The 27,819-nt window shown below is 49.1% G+C and overlaps 2 protein-coding genes across 4 annotated transcripts in view; one reads left to right on the plus strand and one right to left on the minus strand.

Annotated features, from left to right (window-relative positions):
- Positions 1-12,928, minus strand: part of CCM2 (CCM2 scaffold protein) — a 57,010-nt gene extending 44,082 nt beyond the window's left edge. For both annotated transcript variants that reach the window (XM_082259236.1, XM_082259235.1), the window contains exons 1-2: positions 12,589-12,928; positions 6,581-6,859 (exon numbers count right to left, since the gene is read on the minus strand). In XM_082259236.1, coding sequence (XP_082115362.1) covers positions 6,581-6,610 — 30 coding nt within the window. In that variant the 5' untranslated portion in view covers positions 6,611-6,859; positions 12,589-12,928. The remainder of the gene's footprint in view (positions 1-6,580; positions 6,860-12,588) is intronic.
- Positions 12,929-13,591: 663 nt separating this feature from the next.
- On the plus strand, positions 13,592-26,403 carry LOC309555989 (anaphase-promoting complex subunit 15). Of its 2 annotated transcripts, none has more exons than XM_082258241.1 (4): positions 13,592-13,725; positions 14,790-14,849; positions 22,020-22,154; positions 26,084-26,403. In XM_082258241.1, the coding sequence occupies exons 1-4, from the start codon at positions 13,606-13,608 to the stop codon at positions 26,129-26,131; spliced, it is 363 nt and encodes a 120-aa protein (XP_082114367.1). In that variant the 5' UTR covers positions 13,592-13,605; the 3' UTR covers positions 26,132-26,403. The 2 variants fall into 2 exon arrangements, with proteins under 2 accessions (XP_082114367.1, XP_082114368.1); XM_082258242.1 differs by having other exon boundaries at positions 22,020-22,143.
- Positions 26,404-27,819: the final 1,416 nt, after the last annotated feature.

Here is a 27,819-nt window from a genome sequence, read left to right on the forward strand (position 1 = left end):
GGTGGGTGGTCATAACGTTATGGCTGATCATTGTATATTGCAATACTGCAATGAAAACATCAAGTGCATGCTCACCTGAAGAGGACCTAAAACTCTGGTGAACAACCTGCGACCCTTTGGTACTTTTTTTGTGCAGCCTTCGGGGGGCCCCTGCAGGCAATAATCTGGGTTTCCCTATCCTATTGCCATGGTATAGCAGTCATTTCTAGCAGTCCCATGAAACATGTCTGCAGCCTTCGACCACCTCCTGTATCGTGTCCAGCATTTCCAACCTCTTGTATCATGTCCGCAGTCTCTGACCTTCTCCTGTACTACGTCCGCAGTCTCTGACCATCTCTTGTATCATGTCTGCAGCCTCTGACCATCTGCTGCATCATGTCCAGTGTCTCTGACCATCTCCTGTATCATGCCCATAGTCTTTGGCTATACTCTGTTGTGTGTCTGCTGTCTCGATCACGCATTTCACAGAATTTTATGTACCGCCCTTTGGTGAAGGGACACATTTGAAGCCAAGAAAGTTGACCACCACTGACCTAAAACCTCATTAGGGCAAAGCAACATGTTCAATTCAAACCCCATAGTCTCTGACCATCTCCTGTATCATGTCCACAGTCTCTGACCATCTCCTGTATCATGTCGACAGCCTCTGACCATCTGCTGTATCATGCCCATAGTCTCTGACCATCTCCTGTATTCATGCCCATAGTCTCTGACCATCTCCTGTATCATGCCCATAGTCTCTGACCATCTCCTGTATCATGCCCATAGCCTCTGACCATCTCCTGTATCATGCCCATAGCCTCTGACCATCTCCTGTATCATGCCCATAGCCTCTGACCATCTCCTGTATCATGCCCATAGTCTCTGACCATCTCCTGTATCATGCCCATAGCCTCTGACCATCTCCTGTATCATGTCGACAGCCTCTGACCATCTGCTGTATCATGCCCATAGTCTCTGACCATCTCCTGTATCATGCCCATAGTCTCTGACCATCTCCTGTATCATGCCCATAGCCTCTGACCATCTCCTGTATCATGCCCATAGCCTCTGACCATCTCCTGTATCATGCCCATAGCCTCTGACCATTTCCTGTATCATGCCCATAGCCTCTGACCATTTCCTGTATCATGCCCATAGCCTCTGACCATCTCCTGTATCATGCCCATAGTCTCTGACCATCTCCTGTATCATGCCCATAGTCTCTGACCATCTCCTGTATCATGCCCATAGTCTCTGACCATCTCCTGTATCTTGCCCATAGTCTCTGACCATCTCCTGTATCTTGCCCATAGTCTCTGACCATCTCCTGTATCTTGCCCATAGTCTCTGACCATCTCCTGTATCATGCCCATAGTCTCTGACCATCTGCTGTATCATGCCCATAGTCTTTGGCTATACTCTGTTGTGTGTCTGCTATCTCGGTTACATATTTCACTGAATTTTATGTACTGCCCTTTGGTGAAGGGACACATTTGAAGCCAAGAAAGTTGACCACCACTGACCTAAAACCTCATTAGGGCAAAGCAATAGCTTCAATTTAAAGCCGACATGTAATGTATGCATACAACACCTTCCCTTGTTCACCTTGCTAGGGTGACAACACTGTTTATCCACAGACACAATACAGTAAGTGAGCGTTGTCACCCTACTGGCAGGATCACAGAGGGGAAAAAAAAAAAAAGTATGAAAAAAAAAAAAAGAAAACAAATGCAGCCGCCACATGTAAGGACAGTAAGCTGCAATATTTTGCTTTAGATTTGAACACCCTTTAAAATATACCTAAAATGTAGGACTTTCTATACTTCTGGTGGCCTGAAGTAATTTTAACAAATATTGACTTGGCCATGTGTGTAAATGAGAGACTGCTCTGATTGAGAGGTCTGGATGGCCGTACACACAGGGCCGGGCCGGGTGAAGAAGGATGAGAGGACAACGCCCGGTATGTTCCACTTTCCTGTTTTCTATAATCAGACACCTGCGTTGGAAGGAGATGACACGTGTCAAGAAGCTGCAATGTTTAATGGAAAATCTCAGACATGGAACAGCACCTGATCACACAGAGCAAACACCACCGACATTTACTGAGACCCACATCACATCCAGTGACTCACAATGCTCCACGACGGTATGATTTACTGTCTACTACAAGGATCAGACAATGGGAGTACCGGGGCCAAGCAGCCATACTTGTGTGCCAAGGTATAGGCCCTGACTTGTGAAAACTGCACCTGAGTGCACAGAGCTCTGACCCAGTACAGCTCCCATCTAGGAGCTCTGTACCAGTCTGACCCAGTACAGGTCCCAGCAAGGAGCTCTGCAGCGGTCCGACCCAGTACAGCTCCCAGCAAGGAGCTCTGCACCGGTCCGACCCAGTGCAGCTCCCAGCAAGGAGCTCTGCAGCGGTCCGACCCAGTACAGCTCCCAGCAAGGAGCTCTGCAGCGGTCCGACCCAGTGCAGCTCCCAGCAAGAAGCTCTGCACCGGTCCGACCCAGTGCAGCTCCCAGCAAGGAGCTCTGCACCGGTCCGACCCAGTGCAGCTCCCAGCAAGGAGCTCTGCACCGGTCCGACCCAGTGCAGCTCCCAGCAAGGAGCTCTGCACCGGTCCGACCCAGTGCAGCTTCCAGCAAGGAGCTCTGCACCGGTCCGACCCAGTGCAGCTCCCAGCAAGGAGCTCTGCACCGGTCCGACCCAGTGCAGCTCCCAGCAAGGAGCTCTGCACCGGTCCGACCCAGTGCAGCTTCCAGCAAGGAGCTCTGCACCGGTCCGACCCAGTGCAGCTCCCAGCAAGGAGCTCTGCACCGGTCCGACCCAGTGCAGCTCCCAGCAAGGAGCTCTGCACCGGTCCGACCCAGTGCAGCTCCCAGCAAGAAGCTCTGCACCGGTCCGACCCAGTACAGCTCCCAGCAAGGAGCTCTGCACCGGTCCGACCCAGTGCAGCTCCCAGCAAGGAGCTCTGCACCGGTCCGACCCAGTGCAGCTTCCAGCAAGGAGCTCTGCACCGGTCCGACCCAGTGCAGCTCCCAGCAAGGAGCTCTGCACCGGTCCGACCCAGTGCAGCTCCCAGCAAGGAGCTCTGCACCGGTCCGACCCAGTGCAGCTCCCAGCAAGGAGCTCTGCACCGGTCCGACCCAGTACAGGTCCCAGCAAGGAGCTCTGCAGCTGTCCGACCCAGTACAGCTCCCAGCAAGGAGCTCTGCAGCGGTCCGACCCAGTACAGCTCCCAGCAAGGAGCTCTGCAGCGGTCCGACCCAGTACAGCTCCCAGCAAGGATCTCTGCAACGGTCCGACCCAGTGCAGCTCCCAGCAAGGAGCTCTGCACCGGTCCGACGCAGTACAGCTCCCACCCAGGAGCCCTGTAGTAGTCTGACCCAGTGCAGCTCCCAGCAAGGAGCTCTGCACCGGTCCAACCCAGTACAGCTCCCACCCAGGAGCCCTGTAGTAGTCTGACCCAGCACCTGGAGCATTTGGCAGGCTTTTATTCAGTTACTTTTGCTTTGAAGGTATTGCAGGTATGAGATCTCCCAGAATGCACTGGGAAACCAACAAGCGAAAGATGTCATCAGCAATTCAGGTCCATGTGTATATATTCTGAGAGTGACTGGTGCAGATGTCACTGATCTGGTCATCTTTTGTGCAGCCTGGAACAGCAAGACGGTATGGGACTACTCAGGGGAAGGGGAGAAAATCGGCAGAGCCGGGGGGGTTCCCACTGAACGGGGGGATTTGGCAGAGCCGGGGGGGTTCCCACTGAGCGGGGGAATCGTCAGAGCCGGGGGTTCCAACTGAGCGGGGCAATCGTCAGAGCCGGGGGTTCCAACTGAGCGGGGCAATCGTCAGAGCCGGGGGTTCCAACTGAGCGGGGCAATCGTCAGAGCCGGGGGTTCCAACTGAGCGGGGCAATCGTCAGAGCCGGGGGTTCCAACTGAGCGGGGGAATCGTCAGAGCCGGGCGTTCCAACTGAGCGGGGGAATCGTCAGAGCCGGGCGTTCCAACTGAGCGGGGGAATCGTCAGAGCCGGGCGTTCCAACTGAGCGGGGGGGGAATCGTCAGAGCCGGGCGTTCCAACTGAGCGGGGGGGGAATCGTCAGAGCCGGGCGTTCCAACTGAGCGGGGGAATCGTCAGAGCCGGGCGTTCCAACTGAGCGGGGGAATCGTCAGAGCCGGGGGTTCCAACTGAGCGGGGGAATCGTCAGAGCCGGGGGTTCCAACTGAGCGGGGGAATCGTCAGAGCCGGGGGTTCCAACTGAGCGGGGGAATCGTCAGAGCCGGGGGTTCCAACTGAGCGGGGGAATCGTCAGAGCCGGGGGTTCCAACTGAGCGGGGGAATCGTCAGAGCCGGGGGTTCCAACTGAGCGGGGGAATCGTCAGAGCCGGGGGTTCCAACTGAGCGGGGGAATCGTCAGAGCCGGGGGTTCCAACTGAGCGGGAGAATCGTCAGAGCCGGGGGGGTTCCAACTGAGCGGGGGAATCGGCAGAGCCGGGGGTTTCAACTGAGCGGGGGAATCGGCAGAGCCGGGGGGTTCCAACTGAGCGGGGGAATCGGCAGAGCCGGGGGGTTCCCAATGAGCGGGGGAATCGGCTGAGCCGGCGGTTCCCAATGAGCAGGGGAATCGTCAGAGCCGGGGGGGTTCCAACTGAGCGGGGGAATCGTCAGAGCCGGGGGTTCCAACTGAGCGGGGGAATCGGCAGAGCCGGGGGTTCCAACTGAGCGGGGGAATCGGCAGAGCCGGGGGTTCCAACTGAGCGGGGGAATCGGCAGAGCCGGGGGTTCCCAATGAGCAGGAGAAACTAGCAATGGCGCGGCCAAGTCGTGGCAGTGTGGGAGCAATATAGTGGGAAGTTAGTGGGGACCAGAGAGAAGGGAGGATCAGCAAACCAGGGGTTCAGCAGAGCCAGGGGATACTACTGAGCGAGGCATCGCCAGAGCCGGGGGTTCCTACTGAGCGGGGGAAAAAAAATCGGCAGAGCCGGGGGTTCCTACTGAGCGGGGGGAGATCGGCAGAGCCGGGGGTTCAATGGTAAAGGAAATCGGTGTCCTGTAATGAGGGGGTGACGCTGTGAAGACGCAGTCCCAGGGGGGCGTGTCCATGACACCCTGGGCTCACAGGAAGTAGGCTGAATGACACTGAGCAACATTCAAACAAGCAGTGATATGTCAGAAAACACTGGGGGGGTGTGATGTCATATTTTTTTTGGGGGGGAAGGTAAGAGTTGGAAAAAAAAAAAAAACACCATCATGCTTTAACCCTTTCACAGCCACGGTGGTTTTTGAGTTTTGCATCCATTTAAAAAAAAAAAAATCTTATAAAGCCTGAAGATTACTTAAAACCCCTCAAAACATATTTTCTGAAAGCAGAGACCCCTGGAGAATAAAACGGTGGTCCTAATTTTTCTTTTAATGTCACACAGTATTGGGCGCAGATCTTTGCCGGTCTCCCTCTCTCCCTACCCGATGACAGCAGCCATGCCGGTCAGGATAAACATGGCGGGGTGAGGGAGGGGGGGCTCTACAACCATCAGATTACAGCCAGAATGGCAGATTTACAGCAGCCAGAACTGTGTATAACCCCCCCCCCCTCCCCTCCCCGCTGTCAATGCCAGGACAATAAGAAAGATATAATAGATATCATAATAATAATAATAATAATAATAATAATAATAATAATAATAATGAGAGAAGTAGAGAATTCAGTTCCTATAGGAGGTTACACTTTACAACAGAAATGTCACATGTAGGTGAAGCTTGACAGATACTTCATGTACCCTCCCATCCCAGTACATTCTTATTTGGGGACACGGGCCACCCTCGGCGGGTCAGCACGGGGACACAGAGCTGTATCCACTTTCAGAGTGTGGCCTGTGTACATGTTCCGACTCGCACAGCATGTCCTATGTGCATGTATCACCACTTAACCTGGCCCGCCCACGCTCAGCGTATAGAGGGCACAGCCCACGCTCAGCGTATAGAGGGCACAGCCCACGCTCAGCGTATAGAGGGCACAGCCCACGCTCAGCGTATAGAGGGCACAGCCCACGCTCAGCGTATAGAGGGCACAGCCCACGCTCAGCGTATAGAGGGCACAGCCCACGCTCAGCGTATAGAGGGCATAGCCCACGCTCAGCGTATAGAGGGCACAGCCCACGCTCAGCGTATAGAGGGCACAGCCCACGCTCAGCGTATAGAGGGCACAGCCCACGCTCAGCGTATAGAGGGCACAGCCCACGCTCAGCGTATAGAGGCACAGCCCACGCTCAGCGTATACAGGGCACAGCCCACGCTCAGCGTATACAGGGCACAGCCCACGCTCAGCGTATACAGGGCACAGCCCACGCTCAGCGTATACAGGGCACAGCCCACGCTCAGCGTATACAGGCACAGCCCACGCTCAGCGTATACAGGCACAGCCCACGCTCAGCGTATACAGGCACAGCCCACGCTCAGTGTATACAGGTACAGCCCACGCTCAGTGTATACAGGTACAGCCCACGCTCAGTGTGTACAGGCACAGCCCACGCTCAGTGTATACAGGTACCGCCCTCGCTCAGGGTGCCAATACATTACTGCCGTCTTCTTACCTTTTTGCCCTTCTTGCCGTCATCTTCCATCTCTCACCTTCGGAGTCTCCTCCTCCTGCGGTCCTGGGTGGCGGATGACGAGCCGGGCGAGGTGGCGGGTGGTGTCGGTGTCGCCCGTCTTGGGGGATTCAATGACATGCCTGCAGCCCAGGAGCTACAGGGGGCGTGTCCAGGAATAAGGTGGCGCCCTCAGGTGGGAGGGGCTGTCAGACAGGGCGGGGCAGTTGGCTGGGACAGGAAGTGATGTCAGAGGATGATTGGCGTCTGGTCACAGAGATCCTGGAAGACAGGAAGGGAAGATTTAGCCGAGGACAGAACTGTCTGAGCCGTCTCAAACCACCAATCAGAGGCCTGGATGTCCGTATACAGTATGAAGAGGATTAGGGAAACACAGACAGTTTTTTGTGCAGAATCTTCCATACATAGATATCAGTGTAACACTCAGTAATGATAATGAGGGGACAGATATCAGTGTAACACTCAGTAATGATAATAGGGGGACAGATATCAGTGTAACACTCAGTAATGATAATGGGGGGACAGATATCAGTGTAACACTCAGTAATGATAATGGGGGGACAGATATCAGTGTAACACCCAGTAATGATAATAGGGGGACAGATATCAGTGTAACACTCAGTAATGATAATAGGGGGACAGATATCAGTGTAACACTCAGTAATGATAATGGGGGGACAGATATCAGTGTAACACTCAGTAATGATAATGAGAGGACAGATATCAGTGTGACACTCAGTAATGATAATGAGAGGACAGATATCAGTGTAACACTCAGTAATGATAATGAGGGGACAGATATCAGTGTAACACTCAGTAATGATAATGAGAGGACAGATATCAGTGTAACACTCAGTAATGATAATGGGGGGACAGATATCAGTGTAACACTCAGTAATGATAATGGGGGGACAGATATCAGTGTAACACTCAGGAATGATAATGAGGGGACAGATATCAGTGTGACACTCAGTAATGATAATGGGGGGACAGATATCAGTGTAACACTCAGTAATGATAATGAGGGGACAGATATCAGTGTAACACTCAGTAATGATAATGGGGGGACAGATATCAGTGTAACACTCAGTAATGATAATGAGGGGACAGATATCAGTGTAACACTCAGTAATGATAATGGGGGGACAGATATCAGTGTAACACTCAGGAATGATAATGAGGGGACAGATATCAGTGTAACACTCAGTAATGATAATGAGGGGACAGATATCAGTGTAACACTCAGTAATGATAATGGGGGGACAGATATCAGTGTAACACTCAGTAATGACAATGGGGGGACAGATATCAGTGTAACACTCAGTAATGACAATGGGGGGACAGATATCAGTGTAACACTCAGTAATGATAATGAGGGGACAGATATCAGTGTAACACTCAGGAATGATAATGAGGGGACAGATATCAGTGTAACACTCAGGAATGATAATGAGGGGACAGATATCAGTGTAACACTCAGTAATGATAATGAGGGGACAGATATCAGTGTAACACTCAGTAATGATAATGGGGGGACAGATATCAGTGTAACACTCAGTAATGATAATGGGGGGACAGATATCAGTGTAACACCCAGTAATGATAATGGGGGGACAGATATCAGTGTAACACCCAGTAATGATAATGAGGGGACAGATATCAGTGTAACACTCAGTAATGATAATGGGGGGACAGATATCAGTGTAACACTCAGTAATGATAATGAGGGGACAGATATCAGTGTAACACTCAGTAATGATAATGGGGGGACAGATATCAGTGTAACACTCAGTAATGATAATGAGGGGACAGATATCAGTGTAACACTCAGTAATGATAATGAGGGGACAGATATCAGTGTAACACTCAGTAATGATAATGAGGGGACAGATATCAGTGTAACACTCAGTAATGATAAAGGGGGGACAGATATCAGTGTAACACTCAGTAATGATAATGAGGGGACAGATATCAGTGTAACACTCAGTAATGAGGGGACAGATATCAGTGTAACACTCAGTAATGATAATGAGGGGACAGATATCAGTGTAACACTCAGTAATGATAATGGGGGGACAGATATCAGTGTAACACTCAGTAATGATAAAGGGGGGACAGATATCAGTGTAACACTCAGTAATGACAATGGGGGGACAGATATCAGTGTAACACTCAGTAATGATAATGGGGGGACAGATATCAGTGTAACACTCAGTAATGATAATGGGGGGACAGATATCAGTGTAACACTCAGTAATGATAATGGGGGGACAGATATCAGTGTAACACTCAGTAATGATAATGGGGGGACAGATATCAGTGTAACACTCAGTAATGATAATGGGGGGACAGATATCAGTGTAACACCCAGTAATGATAATGGGGGGACAGATATCAGTGTAACACTCAGTAATGATAATGGGGGGACAGATATCAGTGTAACACTCAGTAATGATAATGAGAGGACAGATATCAGTGTAACACCCAGTAATGATAATGAGGGGACAGATATCAGTGTAACACTCAGGAATGATAATGAGGGGACAGATATCAGTGTAACACTCAGTAATGATAATGAGGGGACAGATATCAGTGTAACACTCAGTAATGATAATGAGGGGACAGATATCAGTGTAACACTCAGTAATGATAATGAGGGGACAGATATCAGTGTAACACTCAGTAATGATAAAGGGGGGACAGATATCAGTGTAACACTCAGTAATGATAAAGGGGGGACAGATATCAGTGTAACACTCAGTAATGATAAAGGGGGGACAGATATCAGTGTAACACTCAGTAATGATAAAGGGGGGACAGATATCAGTGTAACACTCAGTAATGATAATGGGGGACAGATATCAGTGTAACACTCAGTAATGATAATGAGGGGACAGATATCAGTGTAACACCCAGTAATGATAATGGGGGGACAGATATCAGTGTAACACTCAGTAATGATAATGAGGGGACAGATATCAGTGTAACACTCAGTAATGATAATGAGGGGACAGATATCAGTGTAACACTCAGGAATGATAATGAGGGGACAGATATCAGTGTAACACTCAGTAATGATAATGGGGGGACAGATATCAGTGTAACACTCAGTAATGATAATGGGGGGACAGATATCAGTGTAACACTCAGTAATGATAATGAGGGGACAGATATCAGTGTAACACTCAGGAATGATAATGAGGGGACAGATATCAGTGTAACACTCAGTAATGATAATGAGGGGACAGATATCAGTGTAACACTCAGTAATGATAATGAGGGGACAGATATCAGTGTAACACTCAGTAATGATAATGAGGGGACAGATATCAGTGTAACACTCAGTAATGATAAAGGGGGGACAGATATCAGTGTAACACTCAGTAATGATAAAGGGGGGACAGATATCAGTGTAACACTCAGTAATGATAATGAGGGGACAGATATCAGTGTAACACTCAGTAATGATAATGAGGGGACAGATATCAGTGTAACACTCAGTAATGATAATGGGGGGACAGATATCAGTGTAACACTCAGTAATGATAATGAGGGGACAGATATCAGTGTAACACTCAGTAATGATAATGAGGGGACAGATATCAGTGTAACACTCAGTAATGATAATGAGGGGACAGATATCAGTGTAACACTCAGTAATGATAATGAGGGGACAGATATCAGTGTAACACTCAGGAATGATAATGAGGGGACAGATATCAGTGTAACACTCAGTAATGATAATGGGGGGACAGATATCAGTGTAACACTCAGTAATGATAATGAGGGGACAGATATCAGTGTAACACTCAGTAATGATAATGAGGGGACAGATATCAGTGTAACACTCAGTAATGATAATGGGGGGACAGATATCAGTGTAACACCCAGTAATGATAATGGGGGGACAGATATCAGTGTAACACTCAGTAATGATAATGAGAGGACAGATATCAGTGTAACAATCAGTAATGATAATGGGGGGACAGATATCAGTGTAACACTCAGTAATGATAATGAGGGGACAGATATCAGTGTAACACTCAGTAATGATAATGAGGGGACAGATATCAGTGTAACACTCAGTAATGATAATGGGGGGACAGATATCAGTGTAACACTCAGTAATGATAATGGGGGGACAGATATCAGTGTAACACCCAGTAATGATAATGGGGGGACAGATATCAGTGTAACACTCAGTAATGATAATGGGGGGACAGATATCAGTGTAACACTCAGTAATGATAATGAGGGGACAGATATCAGTGTAACACTCAGTAATGATAATGAGGGGACAGATATCAGTGTAACACTCAGTAATGATAATGAGGGGACAGATATCAGTGTAACACTCAGTAATGATAATGGGGGGACAGATATCAGTGTAACACTCAGTAATGATAATGAGGGGACAGATATCAGTGTAACACTCAGTAATGATAATGGGGGGACAGATATCAGTGTAACACTCAGTAATGATAATGAGGGGACAGATATCAGTGTAACACTCAGTAATGATAATGAGGGGACAGATATCAGTGTAACACTCAGTAATGATAATGAGGGGACAGATATCAGTGTAACACTCAGTAATGATAAAGGGGGGACAGATATCAGTGTAACACTCAGTAATGATAATGAGGGGACAGATATCAGTGTAACACTCAGTAATGATAATGAGGGGACAGATATCAGTGTAACACTCAGTAATGATAATGAGGGGACAGATATCAGTGTAACACTCAGTAATGACAATGGGGGGACAGATATCAGTGTAACACTCAGTAATGATAATGGGGGGACAGATATCAGTGTAACACTCAGTAATGATAATGGGGGGACAGATATCAGTGTAACACTCAGTAATGATAATGAGGGGACAGATATCAGTGTAACACTCAGTAATGATAATGAGGGGACAGATATCAGTGTAACACTCAGTAATGATAATGGGGGGACAGATATCAGTGTAACACTCAGTAATGATAATGGGGGGACAGATATCAGTGTAACACTCAGGAATGATAATGAGGGGACAGATATCAGTGTAACACTCAGTAATGATAATGAGGGGACAGATATCAGTGTAACACTCAGTAATGATAATGAGGGGACAGATATCAGTGTGACACTCAGTAATGATAATGAGGGGACAGATATCAGTGTAACACTCAGGAATGATAATGAGGGGACAGATATCAGTGTAACACTCAGTAATGATAATGGGGGGACAGATATCAGTGTAACACCCAGTAATATAATGGGGGGACAGATATCAGTGTAACACTCAGTAATGATAATGGGGGGACAGATATCAGTGTAACACTCAGTAATGACAATGGGGGGACAGATATCAGTGTAACACCCAGTAATGATAATGAGGGGACAGATATCAGTGTAACACTCAGGAATGATAATGGGGGGACAGATATCAGTGTAACACTCAGTAATGATAATGGGGGGACAGATATCAGTGTAACACTCAGTAATGATAATGAGGGGACAGATATCAGTGTAACACCCAGTAATGATAATGGGGGGACAGATATCAGTGTAACACTCAGGAATGATAATGGGGGGACAGATATCAGTGTAACACTCAGGAATGATAATGAGGGGACAGATATCAGTGTAACACTCAGTAATGATAATGAGGGGACAGATATCAGTGTAACACTCAGTAATGATAATGAGGGGACAGATATCAGTGTAACACTCAGGAATGATAATGGGGGGACAGATATCAGTGTAACACATAGAGAGCAGACACTGTGGGGAGGAGGGGGGACAGATAATAGTGTGACACTCAGTAATGATAATGAGGGGACAGATATAACTGTTACACATACAGAGCAGACACTGTAGGGAGGAGGGGGGACAGGTAATAGTGTGACACTCAGTAATGACAATGGGGGGACAGATATCAGAGGGACACATAGAAAGCAGACACTATGAGGAGGGGGGACAGATAATAGTGTGACACTCACCCCAGTGACAGTCGTTCCTCTCCTCTCTCAGGCCCGGCTGCCCCCCTCCTCTCCTCTCAGCTGCCATGTTGGGTGTAGCTCTCCCATAATGCCCCGCGCCGGGCCCTCCGTGAGAGAGAAAGAGAGGGCGTGGTCTCCGTGAGCAATAATGGGCGTATCCGCCGCCTGGGAAACCGAGAAGGGGGCGGGACCGAAGGTTTGAAAGCTTGGGAGGGCGTGGCCACATGCCTGTACAGGGCCGCTCTATCTCTGAGTGCACTCTATGGTTCCTGTGAGTGAAGGGGGCGGGGTAAGTCAGACCGTTACCGCCGCCATCTTGGTGGAGGCATCCGAGGAGGTGAGGAGAGATGTCCCGGGTGTGTGCGGTGTCTGTAGTTCCCCTCCCCCCCCCATATGATGTGTGTCTCCCTGTTATTGGTGTCCCCTCTCCGGGTCTATACTATAGAGATGCATTGTAGTCTGATTCCCCCCCTCCCCCCATTACATTCTTCCTCTTTACTCCTAATCATGTCATCACTGGCTCTCTGTGCTTCTCTAGGCAATGCAGGCAGATCATGGCTGGTGGGAGTGGCTGGCACGTTGCTAGGTAACGCCCACAGGTGATGCTGAGCCTCCATGATTGGAAGAACTGAGTCCAATGAATGAAAGGGGCGTGGCCAGGGACAGGCAGGCTGGGGAGGAAAGGGTTAGATGATACAGGGAAACAGGGACAACCAGGGGGGGGAGGGGTGATCCCGAGGACAGGGGGGGGAGGTGTGATCCCGAGGACAGGGGGGGGAGGGGTGATCCCGAGGACAGGGGGGGGAGGGGTGATCCCGAGGACAGGGGGGGGAGGTGTGATCCTGAGGACAGGGGGGGGGGAGGGGTGATCCCGAGGACAGGGGGGGAGGGGTGATCCTGAGGACACAGACCATGGGAAGGTAACGCGTTTCACACTAACAACGCGCTTCTTCAGAAGCAGGTTGTCAGTGGTGGATGCAGATGGATAACTCCGCCCTCTTCCCTCCCCCGCAGATCATGTCCACCCTCTTCCCATCGCTCCTCCCACAAGTCACCGACTCTCTGTGGTTCAATCTGGATCGGCCGTGTGTGGATGAGAACGAACTGCAGCAACAGGAGCAACAGCACCAGGCCTGGGTGAGTCCCCTCCCCCACCGTGACCTCAGATTACCCCCCCCCCCCTGCCGTGACCCTAAATAACCCCTCTTCCCCAGTGTGACCCCCCCACACCCACACAGTGACCCCAGAATCTCCCCTAGCTCCTCATCGAAATCCCAGAATCCCCCCCCCCCCCTTGACCCTAAATCATCCCTCTCCCCCCCCCCCCCCCCCGTCCTTGACAACAAATGCTCCCCCACACTGTGACCCCCAGATCCTTCCCCTCTACAGTGACCCCAAAATATTCTCCATGGTGACCCCAGATTCCCCCCCCCCATCCCCCCACCACAGTGACCCCAGAATCCACCCCCACACCATAACCCCACCTCCCCCCAGAATCCTCTCCATGGTGACCCCAGAATATTTTCCATGGTGACCCCAAAATGTCTCCATTGGTAACCTCAGAATCAATCCAGAATTCTCTCCATGGTGTCCCAAGGATTCCCCCCACTGGGTGATCCCAGATTCCCCTCCCCCCCCCCCCCCCCCACAGTGACCCCGGGATACTATCTATGGTGACCCTAGTCCATGGCGACCCCAGTATTTTCCACACAGTGACCCTCGTTCATTGTGACCCCAGAATCCACCTCCATGGTGACCCCAAAACCCCCACAGTGACCCCAGAATTCTCTCCATAGTGACCTCTGGGTAACCCCAGATTTCTCCCCCCCCCCCCCCAAAATCCTCTCCATGGTGACCCCAGAATCCTCCATACAGTGACTACAGAATATCCTCCATGGTGACCCCAAATCCCCCACAGTGACCCCAGAACACCCCCCCCCCACCACAACCCCCACAGTGACCCCAGAACACCCCCCCACCACTACCCCCACAGTGACCTCAGAACATCCCCCCCCCCCCCACCACTACCCCCACAGTGACCTCAGAACATCCCCCCCCCCCCACCACTACCCCCACAGTGACCTCAGCATCCCCCATGATAACCCTAGAAAGCCCTCTCCCCTTTGGTGACCCCAGAATCCCCCCATGGTGTGTCCCCTCCCCCGTACTTATCACTATGTTGGTATTTTCTCCTCCTGCAGCTCCAGAGCATCGCAGAGAAAGACAACAACCTGGTCCCCATAGGAAAGCCCGCCTCCGAGGTGAGACCACGCCCCCCACAGAGGGAGACCACACCCTCAAATGCAAAAGCACACACCCCTTTTTAATCTTTCATTGCCAGAGCTGGAGTGGAGGGAGGATGGGGTGCATAGTCTGGGGGGCGGGGGGGGGTGTTTTAGTAGAACCTCCCCCGCCACCTTCCATGGCTTTCCCAGGCTCTCCCATCCCACTGGGACCCCTTTATCCACCTCTACACCACGCTGTATATGTGGGTTGCGGCTTGCACCTGGTTTGGCGGGGGCTGTCTATAAAGCCATCAGCAATAACCATTTTTTTGGTCGCAGAATCTTGCTCCTAAAAGCGATCCGAGCGGCTGATTAGCCGCTGGGTCACTTTTAGGAGCAGTGGGAGGGGCCTAACAAGCCGCCTCCCCATGTGCTCATCATTGAACAAACCTACGGTTCGGTTCGTGTGGCTGGCCATAGAGATGAACAGAAACCAGATCGTCTCTGATCACCTCTATGATCTTGGAGGACCAAACCAACATTATGATGACATCACTTCCTGTCTAGGGCGGAGCTACACTACTTTTTTTTTTTTTTATATATACTTCACCCCTAAAGTGGTTGCAAAGGCAGAAGGTGGATTCTATACAATAGGATAAAAAAAAGCCTTCTGTGTGTAGCCGACCCCCCCCCCCCCCCCTAATACTTACCTGAGGTCCCTCCAGCTCCAGCGATGTTGTAGGATAGTCTCGGCCATCAGGGACTCTCCTCCTGATTGGCTGAGACAGCAGCTCAGCGCAATTGGCTCCTGCTGCTGTCAATCAAAGTCAGTCAGCCAATGAGTATAGAAAGGGGGCCGGGGGTGCAGCTCCTTGTCTGAATGGATACAGAGGGAGCTGTGACTCAGCTCAGGTGCCCCCATAGCAAGCTGCTTCCTGTGGGGGCACCCAAAAGGAGGGAGGGGCCAGGAGGAGGGAGGGGACCCGAGAAGAGGAGGATCTGAGCTGCTCTGTGCACAGAGGAGGGAAGTATAACAAGTTTGTTTTTATTAAAAAAAAAAAAAAGAAGACTTTACAACAGGGGTGTACTGACTTTTGTTGCCAGCGGTTTAGACATTAACCACTTGCCGACCGCTCACGTTGAGCGTACTGCGGCAAAGTGGCTCGTTATCGTCCAGCGGCGTAGACCTACGTCGCTGGACTCCTCCCCTTTTGGGCGGCGCGCGCGCGCCGCCGGAGGCTCGCTCCCGCTGTATTCAGTCACAGCGGGAGTCGGGCCAGGTGATCACCGCCGCTCTTCCCCGATCGTCGGGGAATCGAGTCTGGAGATCCGCCCACTTGTGTAAACAAAGTGGGCGGATCTCCTAAGTGACAAACAGTGACAGATTACAGGGTTCAGCATAGCTCAACCTGCAATCTGTCCCTGTGTCACTCAGTCCCCTCCCCCCACACACGTCAGTAAGCACCAGGCATACATTAACCCCTCCCTCTCCAATAAAATTAACCCCTTCCCTGCCAGTGTCATTATTACAGTAACAGTGCATATCTTTAGCACTGATTACTGCAGTAATGTCACTGGTACCCCAAAAATGTCGATCACGGGTCCGATCTGTCCGCCGCAATGTCTCAGTCCCGCAAAAAAAAAACACAGATCGCCGCCATTTCTCGTTAAAAAAAAAAACAATAAAAATGACATAAATTTCCCGTAGTTAGTAGCTGCGATAACTTTTGCGCAAACCAATCAAAACACGCTTTTTGCGTTTTTTTTTTTATTTATTTATTTATTTTTTTTTTTTTTAACCGAACATATGTAGCAGAAAACAAATTGGCCTAAAATGTTAAATTTAGATTTTTTACTTTTTTTTTTTGGGGGGGGGGGGGATTTCATATAAAGAAATGTGAAAAATATTATTATTTTTTGAAAATTGTCGCTCTTTTTTTTGTTTATAGCGCAAAAAGTAAAAAAAAAAAATGACAGAAATCTTTCCCTTTGTTAGTAAACGTAATAACTTTTGCACAAACCAATCAAAATACGTTTTTTGTTTTTTTCCCTAACGTATGGTAAAAAAAAAAACAAAATTGGCCTAAAATGTTAAAAAATTTTGATTTTTACATTTTTTTGGGGGGGGGGAATTTCATATAAAAAAATGTGAAAAATATTATTTTTTCAAAATTGTCGCTCTTTTTTTGTTTATAGAGCAAAAATTAAAAATCGCACAGGTGATCAAATACCACCAAAAGAAATCTCTGTTTGTGGGGAAAAAAGGACATCAATTTCATTTGGGTACAGCATCGCACGACCGCGCAATTGCGTAAAGTGTCGCAGTGCCGAATCGCAAAATAGGCCTGGTGGTCAGGAAGGGGGAAAAATCTTCTGGGGCTTAACCACTTAAGATTTTTACCCCCTTCCTGACCAGGGCCTATTTTGCGATTCGGCACTGCGTCACTTTAACGGACAATTGCGCGGTCGTGCGACGCTGTACCTAAACAAATTTGGCGTCCTTTTTTCCCCACAAACAGAGCTTTCTTTTGGTGGTATTTGATCACCTGTGCGATTTTTTGATCATGCGCTATAAACAAAAAAAAGCGACAATTTTGCAAAAATAACAATATTTTTCACATTTTTTTTTTTGTGAAATCCCCCCCCCCCCCCCCCCCCAAATGTAAAAATCAAAATTTTGTAACATTTTAGGCCAATTTTGTTTTTTTTTTTTACCATACGTTAGGGAAAGAAAAAAAAAAAATTGCAAAAAGCGTATTTTGATTGGTTTGTGCAAAAGTTATTACGTTTACTAACTAAGGGAAAGATTTGTCATTTTTTTTTTACTTTTTGCGCTATAAACAAAAAAAAGAGCGACAATTTTGCAAAAATAACAATATTTTTCACATTTTTTTTTTTTTTTTTTGTGAAATTCCCCCCCAAAAATGTAAAAATCAAAATTTTTTAACATTTTAGGCCAATTTCGTTTTTTTTTACCATACGTTAGGGAAAAAAAAAAAAATCGCAAAAAGCGTATTTTGATTGGTTTGTGCAAAAGTTATCGCGTTTACTAACAAAGGGAAAGGTTTTTGTTGTTTTTTTTTTTTTTTTTTTTTTTTTTTTTTTAACGAGTAATGGCGGCGATCTGCGATTTTTTTTTTTTTTTGCGGGACTGCGACATTGCGGCGGACAGATCGGACCCTTGACTGACATTTTTGACACTTTTGGGGGGACCAGTGACATTACTGCAGTAATCAGTGCTATACATATGCACTTAGGCTACATTCACACCTGAGTGTAGCGTTTTCGCGCGTTTTTTACCGCGATTTACAGGCGTTTTTACAGGCGTTTTTTGTGCAGGTGTTTTTAGATTGAATAGAAACCAATGGAAAACGCCTGTAATCTGCCCAAAAAGAAGCTCATGTACTTTTTTGAGCGTTGGGCGTTTTGCTTACAGCGTCAAAACGCTCAGATGTGAACAGGGGCCATTGAAATGAATAGGATTTGTCTTGTTGGGCGTTTTGAGAGCTGATCCTAGAGCAGAAAAACTCCCCAAAAACGCCCCAAAACGCCTACATGTGAACGGAGCCTTACTGTAAAAATGACACTGGCAGTGAAGGGGTTAACTTTTTTTTGAGAGGGAGGGGTTAAGTGTGTCCCTAGGGGTGTGCTTCTAACTGTGATTAGAATAAACAAGAGGTGACCAGCGCTATGGAGTTTACAATAAATATATTTAAAAAAAAACTAAGGTGTAAGCTGCCTACAACCAACCCTAAGAAAGGGTTAATAAATGAAAACGGGTGCAAAAGGTTGAAACAGCGCTACCTTTCAAGTGATAAAGGTGCCAAGCGAATAAATAAATAAATAAATAGTGATATTGTGTATATTTTATATCATTAAAGAGGAAGTAAACCCTCCTCGGGAAGTTGTACCTATAGGTAAGCCTATATTAAGGCTTACCTATAGGTACTGTAAATATCTCCTAAACATGCACCGTTTAGGAGATATTTACCTTTAATGCAGCCAGTGACGTCACTGGCGCATGCGCTCTGAAGGAACGGCTGATCGTGCCGTTCCTTCAGAGCCCCGTGCCGTGACCGTCGGCTCCCGCGCGCGTGCGCGGGAGTGACGTCACCGCGGCTCCGGCCAATCAGATGACCGGATGCCGCGATCCCGGAAGACGGGCGACATGTCATGTCGCCCGTCATACAGGTAAGAGAGCGGCACGGCGGGGGCTCGTTCTAAGGTAAGTATTTCATAATGAGCTAGTATGCGATGCATACTAGCTCATTATGTCTTTCTCTTGCAGGTTGTAAAAAAAAAAAAAAAATTTTTTAAACGAGTTTACAACCTCTTTAAGTGCTCAAGTGATTGATGGTCAATATAATGACCGACCTTTATTGACCCCTGAAAGATGCACACTGATTGGGTGCAAATAAATCAATAAAAGTTGAATAAAAAACAGTGAATTTATTTAGAGGGAACCTGCTGTTAAACAGCGTGATATATCAGTGATGACCGTGATAGGAATTCATAAAATCAATTTGATAAATGAACTAAATAGATTCCAAAAACGGTGAATTTATTTAAGAAGAGCCCGCTGTTAAGCAGTGTGATGTACCCGTGATAATAGTGATAAGAGTTCATAAAATCAATTTAATGACTAGAATAAAATACTAACTAACTTTTTTAGCTGGCTCCTAGATTTCAGGCAAATTTGTCAAGCCCTGGCCTTAAAGAGGCAAACGGAGTTTCAAAATTTGTGTAGCTGAGGCAAACACGTACACTTTATTTGTAGAAAGACATCGTGGTAAATGGGTTTTTTTTGGACTTTTTTAAAACCTAATAAAACTAGTAAAAAATACCAGTAAAAATTAGGTTAAAATGTTTAGGAAACCCTGTTAAAGGAATGTTAAAAAATGGTAAAGGGAGCTATAAGTACCTGGGAGGATGAAAACTGCATTACTGGGGAATGTTGTGTTCCACTGGGCATAACAAGGGAGGCCTTTTTAGATCTATGTGGTAGTAAAAAATATTGGCAAAAAATGGTAATAAAAATAGTAAAATTATTAGAATGTGTTTAAAAAGTGTTAAAAAATGGGAGGGCTTTTTTAAAAGGATCTTAATAAAAACTTGTTTAATTAAAACCTATAAAAATGATAATAATAAACAGATAAAAGGGAAATGGTGCAACACAATAAAAAAGGATAAAATGTATATAAAGAGATAAAAGGGGAGCGGGTGATTATACATCTATAATACAGCAGATTCTTTGTTGCATGACCCTCTCTGTTCCCCATAAAAACTTTAGAGTGGTATTTTAGCAAAGAGGATATGATCTAAATTCCTTCAATGGATATTTTTTTATCTACATTTTTTTTTATTTTTCAATTTTAAAAGTTTTGGGTTATATAATAAAAGCCTTTTATTTTATTTTTTGCAATTTTTGCACTTTTTTAAATTTAACTATGTTCGGTACAGGCTGTCCCGAAATGATAAGGGATTAGCTGCCACTCCATCGTAAATTAGGCTGGCATTGCAGCGAGGCATAACATGTCCTCTGACCGGCTTCTATTTGCGAGCACCAATATGGTGGCGGAGGAGGCCGTATGGTTGCAGCTATTTAATAGCCGGGAGCTCGATATGTTGACGCCGCTCCAGCAGACGTCCTCTGACGAAACGCATAGGGTGGAGTCATACGTCATTACGTCTCTTCCGGTTTTGGAGCCAGGGCCGTGGAACGCGGAAGCTTCCCGGTTTCTCTGCTGATCGCGGACAGCCGTAACTGTGAGTCACTACCTCAGCCATTTAAATTGCACTATATACTATACCAAGGGGTCCCCCCTCTCTCTCTATATTTTTGAGGAACAAGGAGGGAGATCGCATCGGAGGAACCCCAGGACATTACCATCGGTCCCATTATTTCTAATATACAGCAGGTTGTATATGAGGTGCGACACCAAGTGGTCACACTTGTGATTGCAACCGAAGTTTCTTTCTTAAACCACTTGCCTGGTCACCTATATATACAATTCTTCCGGTTCTTATTGTTGGTTATTGTTTTCAAAAAGAGCCGGAAACCTATTTTATTCTAGTCATTAAATTGATTTTATGAACTCTTATCACTATTATCACAGGTACATCACACTGCTTAACAGCAGGCTCTTCTTAAATAAATTCACCGTTTTTGGAATCTATTTAGTTCATTTATCAAATTGATTTTATGAATTCCTATCACTGTCATCACTGATATATCACGCTGTTTAACCGCAGGTTCCCTCTAAATAAATTCACTGTTTTTTATTCAACTTTTATTGATTTATTTGCACCCAATCAGTGTGCATCTTTCAGGGGTCAATAAAGGTCGGTCATTATATTGACCATCAATCACTTGAGCACTTTATGATATAAAATATACACAATATCACTATTTATTTATTTATTCGCTTGGCACCTTTATCACTTGAAAAGTAGCTCTGTTTCAACCTTTTGCACCCGTTTTCTAACTGTGATTGGCTGTGGCTGTGTGTGTAAGAACAGTGATCAATGGTCCTACATAGTAGAACCGTCTGATCTCCATTCTTACACAGGAGAGAATGACAGGCGGCTTTGTTTACATCAGCCGCCTGCCTTTCTCCCGGTGTAACGGACGATCGCGAGTGCCCGGCGGGAACGGGAGCACGCATCCGGCGGCGCGCGCTCGCTCCCCAGAGCCTCACAGGCTAGCGATGTAGCCCTACGTCGCTTTGCCTGTGAGGGGCTGACTGCCGACGTAAATCGTCGTTAAGCAGTCGGCAAGCGGTAAAAAATACGCTCATTGGGAATTTGTTTTTGTCACAGACATGTAGCTAAATACATTTTGGCCTAAATATATGACAAAAATTGAATATATTGGATATTTTTTAACTGTCAAAGTAGAAAAATATTGTTATTTTTTCAAAATTGTCGCTTTTTTTTTTATTATCGCAAAAAATGAAAATTGCACAGGTGATCAAATACCAAAAGAAAGCTCTGTTTGTGGGAAAAAAGGACGTAAATTTCGTTTGGGTACGGCATTGCATGACCGCGCAATTGTCAGTTAGGGGTGTACTTACTTTAGTGAGATAATATAAATATGTGTGTGTGTGTGTGTTTTATATTTATATATATATATATATATATATACATATATATCTGTGTGTGTATCTATATCTCTATATCTGTAACTCTGCCTACCTCATCCCCCAGCCCTACGACGAGGAGGAGGAAGAGGACGATGAGGATGACGAGGACAGTGAGGAGGATTCGGAGGACGATGAAGACATGCAGGACATGGATGAGATGAACGATTATAACGAGTCTCCAGATGACGGTGAGATTGAGGTCAGTGGAAGAGTCCGGCTGTGTCTGCCTGAGCTTTCATCCTCAGAGCAGTACCGCCCCCTACTGCCTGTCCAGGGACACATCGCCGCAGTACCGCCCCCTACTGCCTGTCCAGGGGCACATCGCCACAGTACCGCCCCCTACTGCCTGTCCAGGGACACATCGCCGCAGTACCGCCCCCTGCTGCCTGTCCAAGGACACATCGCCGCATTACCGCCCCCTGCTGCCTGTCCAGGGACACATCGCCGCAGTACCGCCCCCTGCTGCCTGTCCAGGGACACATCGCCGCAGTACCGCCCCCTGCTGCCTGTCCAGGGACACATCGCCGCAGTACCGCCCCCTGCTGCCTGTCCAGGGACACATCGCCGCATTACCGCCCCCTGCTGCCTGTCCAGGGACACATCGCCGCATTACCGCCCCCTGCTGCCTGTCCAGGGACACATCGCCGCATTACCGCCCCCTGCTGCCTGTCCAGGAACACATCGCCGCATTACCGCCCCCTGCTGCCTGTCCAGGGACACATCGCCGCAGTACCGCCCCCTACTGCCTGTCCAGGGACACATCGCCGCAGTACCGCCCCCTACTGCCTGTCCAGGGACACATCGCCGCAGTACCGCCCCCCTACTGCCTGTCCAGGGACACATCGCTGCAGTACCGCCTCCTACTGCCTGTCCAGGAACACATCGCCGCAGTACCGCCCCCTGCTGCCTGTCCAGGAACACATCGCCGCAGTACCGCCCCCTGCTGCCTGTCCAGGAACACATCGCCGCAGTACCGCCCCCTACTGCCTGTCCAGGGACACATCGCCGCAGTACCGCCTCCTACTGCCTGTCCAGGGACACATCGCCGCAGTACCGCCCCCTACTGCCTGTCCAGGGACACATCTCCGCAGTACTGCCCCCCTACTGCCTGTCCAGGGACACATCGCTTAAGTCAGTATTATTTTTCCTCAAACCGATCTTCTTTCTTAGTGAGGTACCCAGCCAGAGGTCGGTGACGTCATCACTGTGCGATAGAAACTGTGCCCGGGAGAAGGTATTAGAGTGATTCCTCCACCCACCCAATAGCGGGGCACTTCCTGTGCCTAGGCGCTCCTGATATCGGGGCACTTCCTGTGTCTAGGCAGGGCACTTCCTGTGTCTGTAGCCCTACGTCGCTTTGCCTGTGAGGGGCTGACTGCCGACGTAAATCGTCGTTAAGCAGTCGGCAAGCGGTTAAAAATACGCTCATTGGGAATTTTTTTTTGTCACAGACATGGCGCTAAATACATTTTGGCCTAAATATATGACAAAAATTGTATATATTGGATATTTTTTAACTGTGAAAGTAGAAAAATATTGTTATTTTTTCAAAATTGTCGCTTTTTTTTTATTATCGCAAAAAATGAAAATCGCACAGGTGATCAAATACCAAAAGAAAGCTCTGTTTGTGGGCAAAAAAGGACGTAAATTTCGTTTGGGTACGGCGTTGCATGACCGCGCAATTGTCAGTTAGGGGTGTACTTACTTTAGTGAGAACACATCGCCGCAGTACCGCCCCCTACTGCCTGTCCAGGGACACATCGCCGCAGTACCGCCCCCTACTGCCTGTCCAGGGACACATCGCCGCAGTACCGCCTCCTGCTGCCTGTCCAGGAACACATCGCCGCAGTACCGCCCCCTACTGCCTGTCCAGGGACACATCGCTGCAGTACCGCCTCCTACTGCCTGTCCAGGAACACATCGCCGCAGTACCGCCCCCTGCTGCCTGTCCAGGAACACATCGCCGCAGTACCGCCCCCTGCTGCCTGTCCAGGAACACATCGCCGCAGTACCGCCCCCTACTGCCTGTCCAGGGACACATCGCCGCAGTACCGCCCCCTACTGCCTGTCCAGGGACACATCGCCGCAGTACCGCCCCCTACTGCCTGTCCAGGGACACATCGCCGCAGTACCGCCCCCCTACTGCCTGTCCAGGGACACATCGCCGCAGTACCGCCCCCTACTGCCTGTCCAGGGACACATCGCTTAAGTCAGTATTTTTTTTCCTCAAACCGATCTTCTTTCTTAGTGAGGTACCCAGCCAGAGGTCGGTGACGTCATCACTGTGCGATAGAAACTGTGCCCGGGAGAAGGTATTAGAGTGATTCCTCCACCCACCCAATAGCGGGGCACTTCCTGTGCCTAGGCGCTCCTGATATCGCGGCACTTCCTGTGTCTAGGCGCTCCTGATATCGGGGCACTTCCTGTGCCTAGGCGCTCCTGATATCGGGGCACTTCCTGTGCCTAGGCGCTCCTGATATCGGGGCACTTCCTGTGCCTAGGCGCTCCTGATATCGGGGCACTTCCTGTACCTAGGCGCTCCTGATATCGGGGCACTTCCTGTGTCTAGGCGCTCCTGATTTCGGGGCACTTCCTGTGTCTAGGCGCTCCTTATATCTGGCCACTTCCTGCGTCTAGGCGCTCCTGATATCGGGGCACTTCCTGTGTCTAGGCGCACTTTTTCTGATTCTCATAACTATATCTACAGTGTGAGATCAGCTACGGCACTGCAGCCTCTCTGATTGCTGGCCTCAAAAGATTTGAAGTGAGATTTGGGGATGTCACTACTGTGCTGCTCACTGTTCTCCTTGCTGGAGAGGAATCTGTACCTGAGGACCTGCAGTGCAAGGGCCTCCCTGCTTCTGCTTCATCCTTTCTGTGGATCTTCTCTTCAGTGCACTGGCTGGTGGTTGCAGCTGTGACCTCATCAGGTACAATGGAGGATCATCAGTCCTGCACTGTAAATACAGACAGTGAGGGCCCGCCCACAATCTAGAGTGTCGGAGGGAAGACACTCTTCCTCCCCCCCCCCCCCCCCCAAGAAGGCTACATCACCAGTGCCTCCCAGCTGCCCCACCTGAGAAGGCTACATCACCAGTGCCTCCCACCTGAGAAGGCTACATTGCCAGTGCCTCCCAGCTGCCCCCCCCCCCCCCTGAGAAGGCTACATTGCCAGTGCCTCCCAGCTGCCCCCCCCTGAGAAGGCTACATCACCAGTGCCTCCCACCTGAGAAGGCTACATCACCAGTGCCCCCCCCCCCTGAGAAGGCTACATTGCCAGTGCCTCCCAGCTGCCCCACCTGAGAAGGCTACATCACCAGTGCCTCCCAGCTGCCCCATGAGAAGGCTACGTCACCAGTGCCTCCCAGCTGCCCCACCTGAGAAGGCTACATCACCAGTGCCTCCCAGCTGCCCCACCTGAGAATGCTACGTCATCAGTGCCTCCCAGCTGCCCCACCTGAAAAGGCTACATCACCAGTGCCTCCCAGCTGCCCCATGAGAAGGCTACGTCACCAGTGCCTCCCAGCTGCCCCACCTGAGAAGGCTACATCACCAGTGCCTCCCAGCTGCCCCACCTGAGAATGCTACGTCACCAGTGCCTCCCAGCTGCCCCACCTGAGAATGCTACGTCACCAGTGCCTCCCAGCTGCCCCATCTGAGAATGCTACGTCACCAGTGCCTCCCAGCTGCCCCACCTGAAAAGGCTACATCACCAGTGCCTCCCAGCTGCCCCATGAGAAGGCTACGTCACCAGTGCCTCCCAGCTGCCCCACCTGAGAAGGTTACATCACCAGCGCCTCCCAGCTGCCCCCCAAGAAGGCTACATCACCAGTGCCTCCCAGCTGCCCCATGAGAAGGCTACGTCACCAGTGCCTCCCAGCTGCCCCACCTGAGAAGGCTACATCACCAGTGCCTCCCACCTGAGAAGGCTACATCACCAGTGCCTCCCAGCTGCCCCCCCCCTGAGAAGGCTACATCACCAGTGCTTCCCAGCTACTGATCAAGCTGCAACATTGTAACTTTGTACGCTTGATATGATAACCGGAGTGTATGAGATGTCTCGGAAGTCATGTGACCTTATACGCTGAGCCTTGTGCCACCCTCTGAATCTTCTCTTCTGTTTTTCAGGCCGACATGGAGGGAGCTGAGCAGGACCAGGACCAGTGGATGATCTGAATGGATGAGGCCTTTGACCATCTGCTGATACTTCGTCTTCTCATCAGTCCCCGAACATCCACAAAAAACTGCTTGTAAATGTATTTATAGTGTAGATCATGATGATCAACGTTCATCCGGAGCGGGGGTGGGGGGGTGTGTTTTCTGTGAAAATTGAAAGAAGAGGGTTTCTTGTACATATTTTATACGGCCCAGAGTCAGCCGCCATTGGTGACCCCCACTGGTGCGTGGGAGTGGATCTCTTCTTCGGGTGAACCCTACTGTCGTATGGGGGAGGGATCTCAACTACAGGTGACCCTTATCGGTGTATGGGGGAGGCATCTCTCCTCCAGGTGACCCCCACTGATGTATGGGGGAGGGATCTCTCTTCCTGGTGACCCTTGTTGCAGGGGCTTGGGATCTCTCTTCCTGGTGACCCTTGTTGCAGGGGGGAGGGATCTCACTTCCAGGGGACCCCCACTGGTGCGTGGGAGTGGATCTCTTCTTCGGGTGACCCCCCCATACTATCGTATGGGGGAGGGATCTCACCTCCTGGTGACCCTTACCGGTGTATGGGGGAGGCATGTCTCCTCCAGGTGACCCGCACTGATGTATGGGGGAGGGATCTCTCTTCCTGGTGACCCTTGTTGCAGGGGGGAGGGATCTCACCTCCTGGTGACCCCCACTGGTGTATGGGGGAGGCATCTCACCTCCAAGTGACTCCTCCCTTATACACCAGGGTGGGGGGGGGAGAAATCTCTCCTCCTGACGACCCTAGTTGCATGGGGGAAGGATCTCTTCCAGATGACCCCCCCACTGGTGTATGGGAGAAGGATCTCGCCTCCAGGTGACCCCCACTGGTTTATAGGGGAGGGGGTCTCTCTTCCTGGTGACCCTTGTTGCATTAGAGAGGGATCTCTCCTCCAGGTGACCCCCACTAGTGTATAGGGGAGGGATCTCTCCAGTTGACCCCCACTAGAGAATGGGGGAGGGTTCTCTCTTCAGGGTGTCCCCCCCATTGGTGCATGCTAGCTCTGTCCTCCATCTTGGGCAGTGACATCAGCTGTATATTACCGGTCAGTATTGTATGTCCTTCCTCTGTTTATCGATCATTTTTGTGTAATTGTATTTTTTTTTTTTTTTTTTAAACATGAAATAAATATTGTTTTCCCAGATTTCTTCTGACTCTGTATTAATCCCTTCCTGCCTCCTGGACATCACATCCACCAATCACATATACCAAACAATGTGGAAGGGTGGGGGCTTCCACAGGGCTGGACTGCATTGCGTGCAATGGCTTTTGTTTTAATGGCACAGAGCTGGAATGTGGCCCTCTCCTCTGGTGTCCTGTGTCTCCTACATCCCCTCCATTCCCTATAATGGAAGAGGTATTTGTAACGGAACCGTAACCCACACTACTTGTGGACTTCCGTCAGTATACGGCTTCCTCCCAGTCGTGAACATAGATATCAGATTTTCCAGCCGCCCCCCATACAAAGCTAGCCGACAACTTGGCTTGTATAGGTTTTGGAATCTTCCAGAATAAGAACTGTTTATTCAAACACAGGCACAAAGAGATATACACTGTGGGACAACCTCCCCCTTAGGAGCCAATCCACATACACATATACATTCCATAATAGGTTGATCTTAAGGCAGACCGCAATAATAGAACAATGGGATACAGGCACTTGCCAAAACCAAACCGC

This window comes from Pelophylax lessonae (genome assembly GCF_965119305.1).
Source record: "Pelophylax lessonae genome assembly, chromosome: 5".
Lineage (NCBI taxonomy): Eukaryota > Metazoa > Chordata > Amphibia > Anura > Ranidae > Pelophylax > Pelophylax lessonae.

Coding starts and splice junctions, on each gene's coding strand:
- LOC309555989 (XM_082258241.1), top strand. CDS start 13,606: ATGTCCACCCTCTTCCCATCGCTCCTCCCACAAGTCACCGACTCTCTG. Junction 13,726..14,789: donor AGCAACAGCACCAGGCCTGG/GTGAGTCCCCTC, acceptor CTCCTCCTGCAG/CTCCAGAGCATCGCAGAGAA. Junction 22,155..26,083: donor CAGATGACGGTGAGATTGAG/GTCAGTGGAAGA, acceptor TCTGTTTTTCAG/GCCGACATGGAGGGAGCTGA.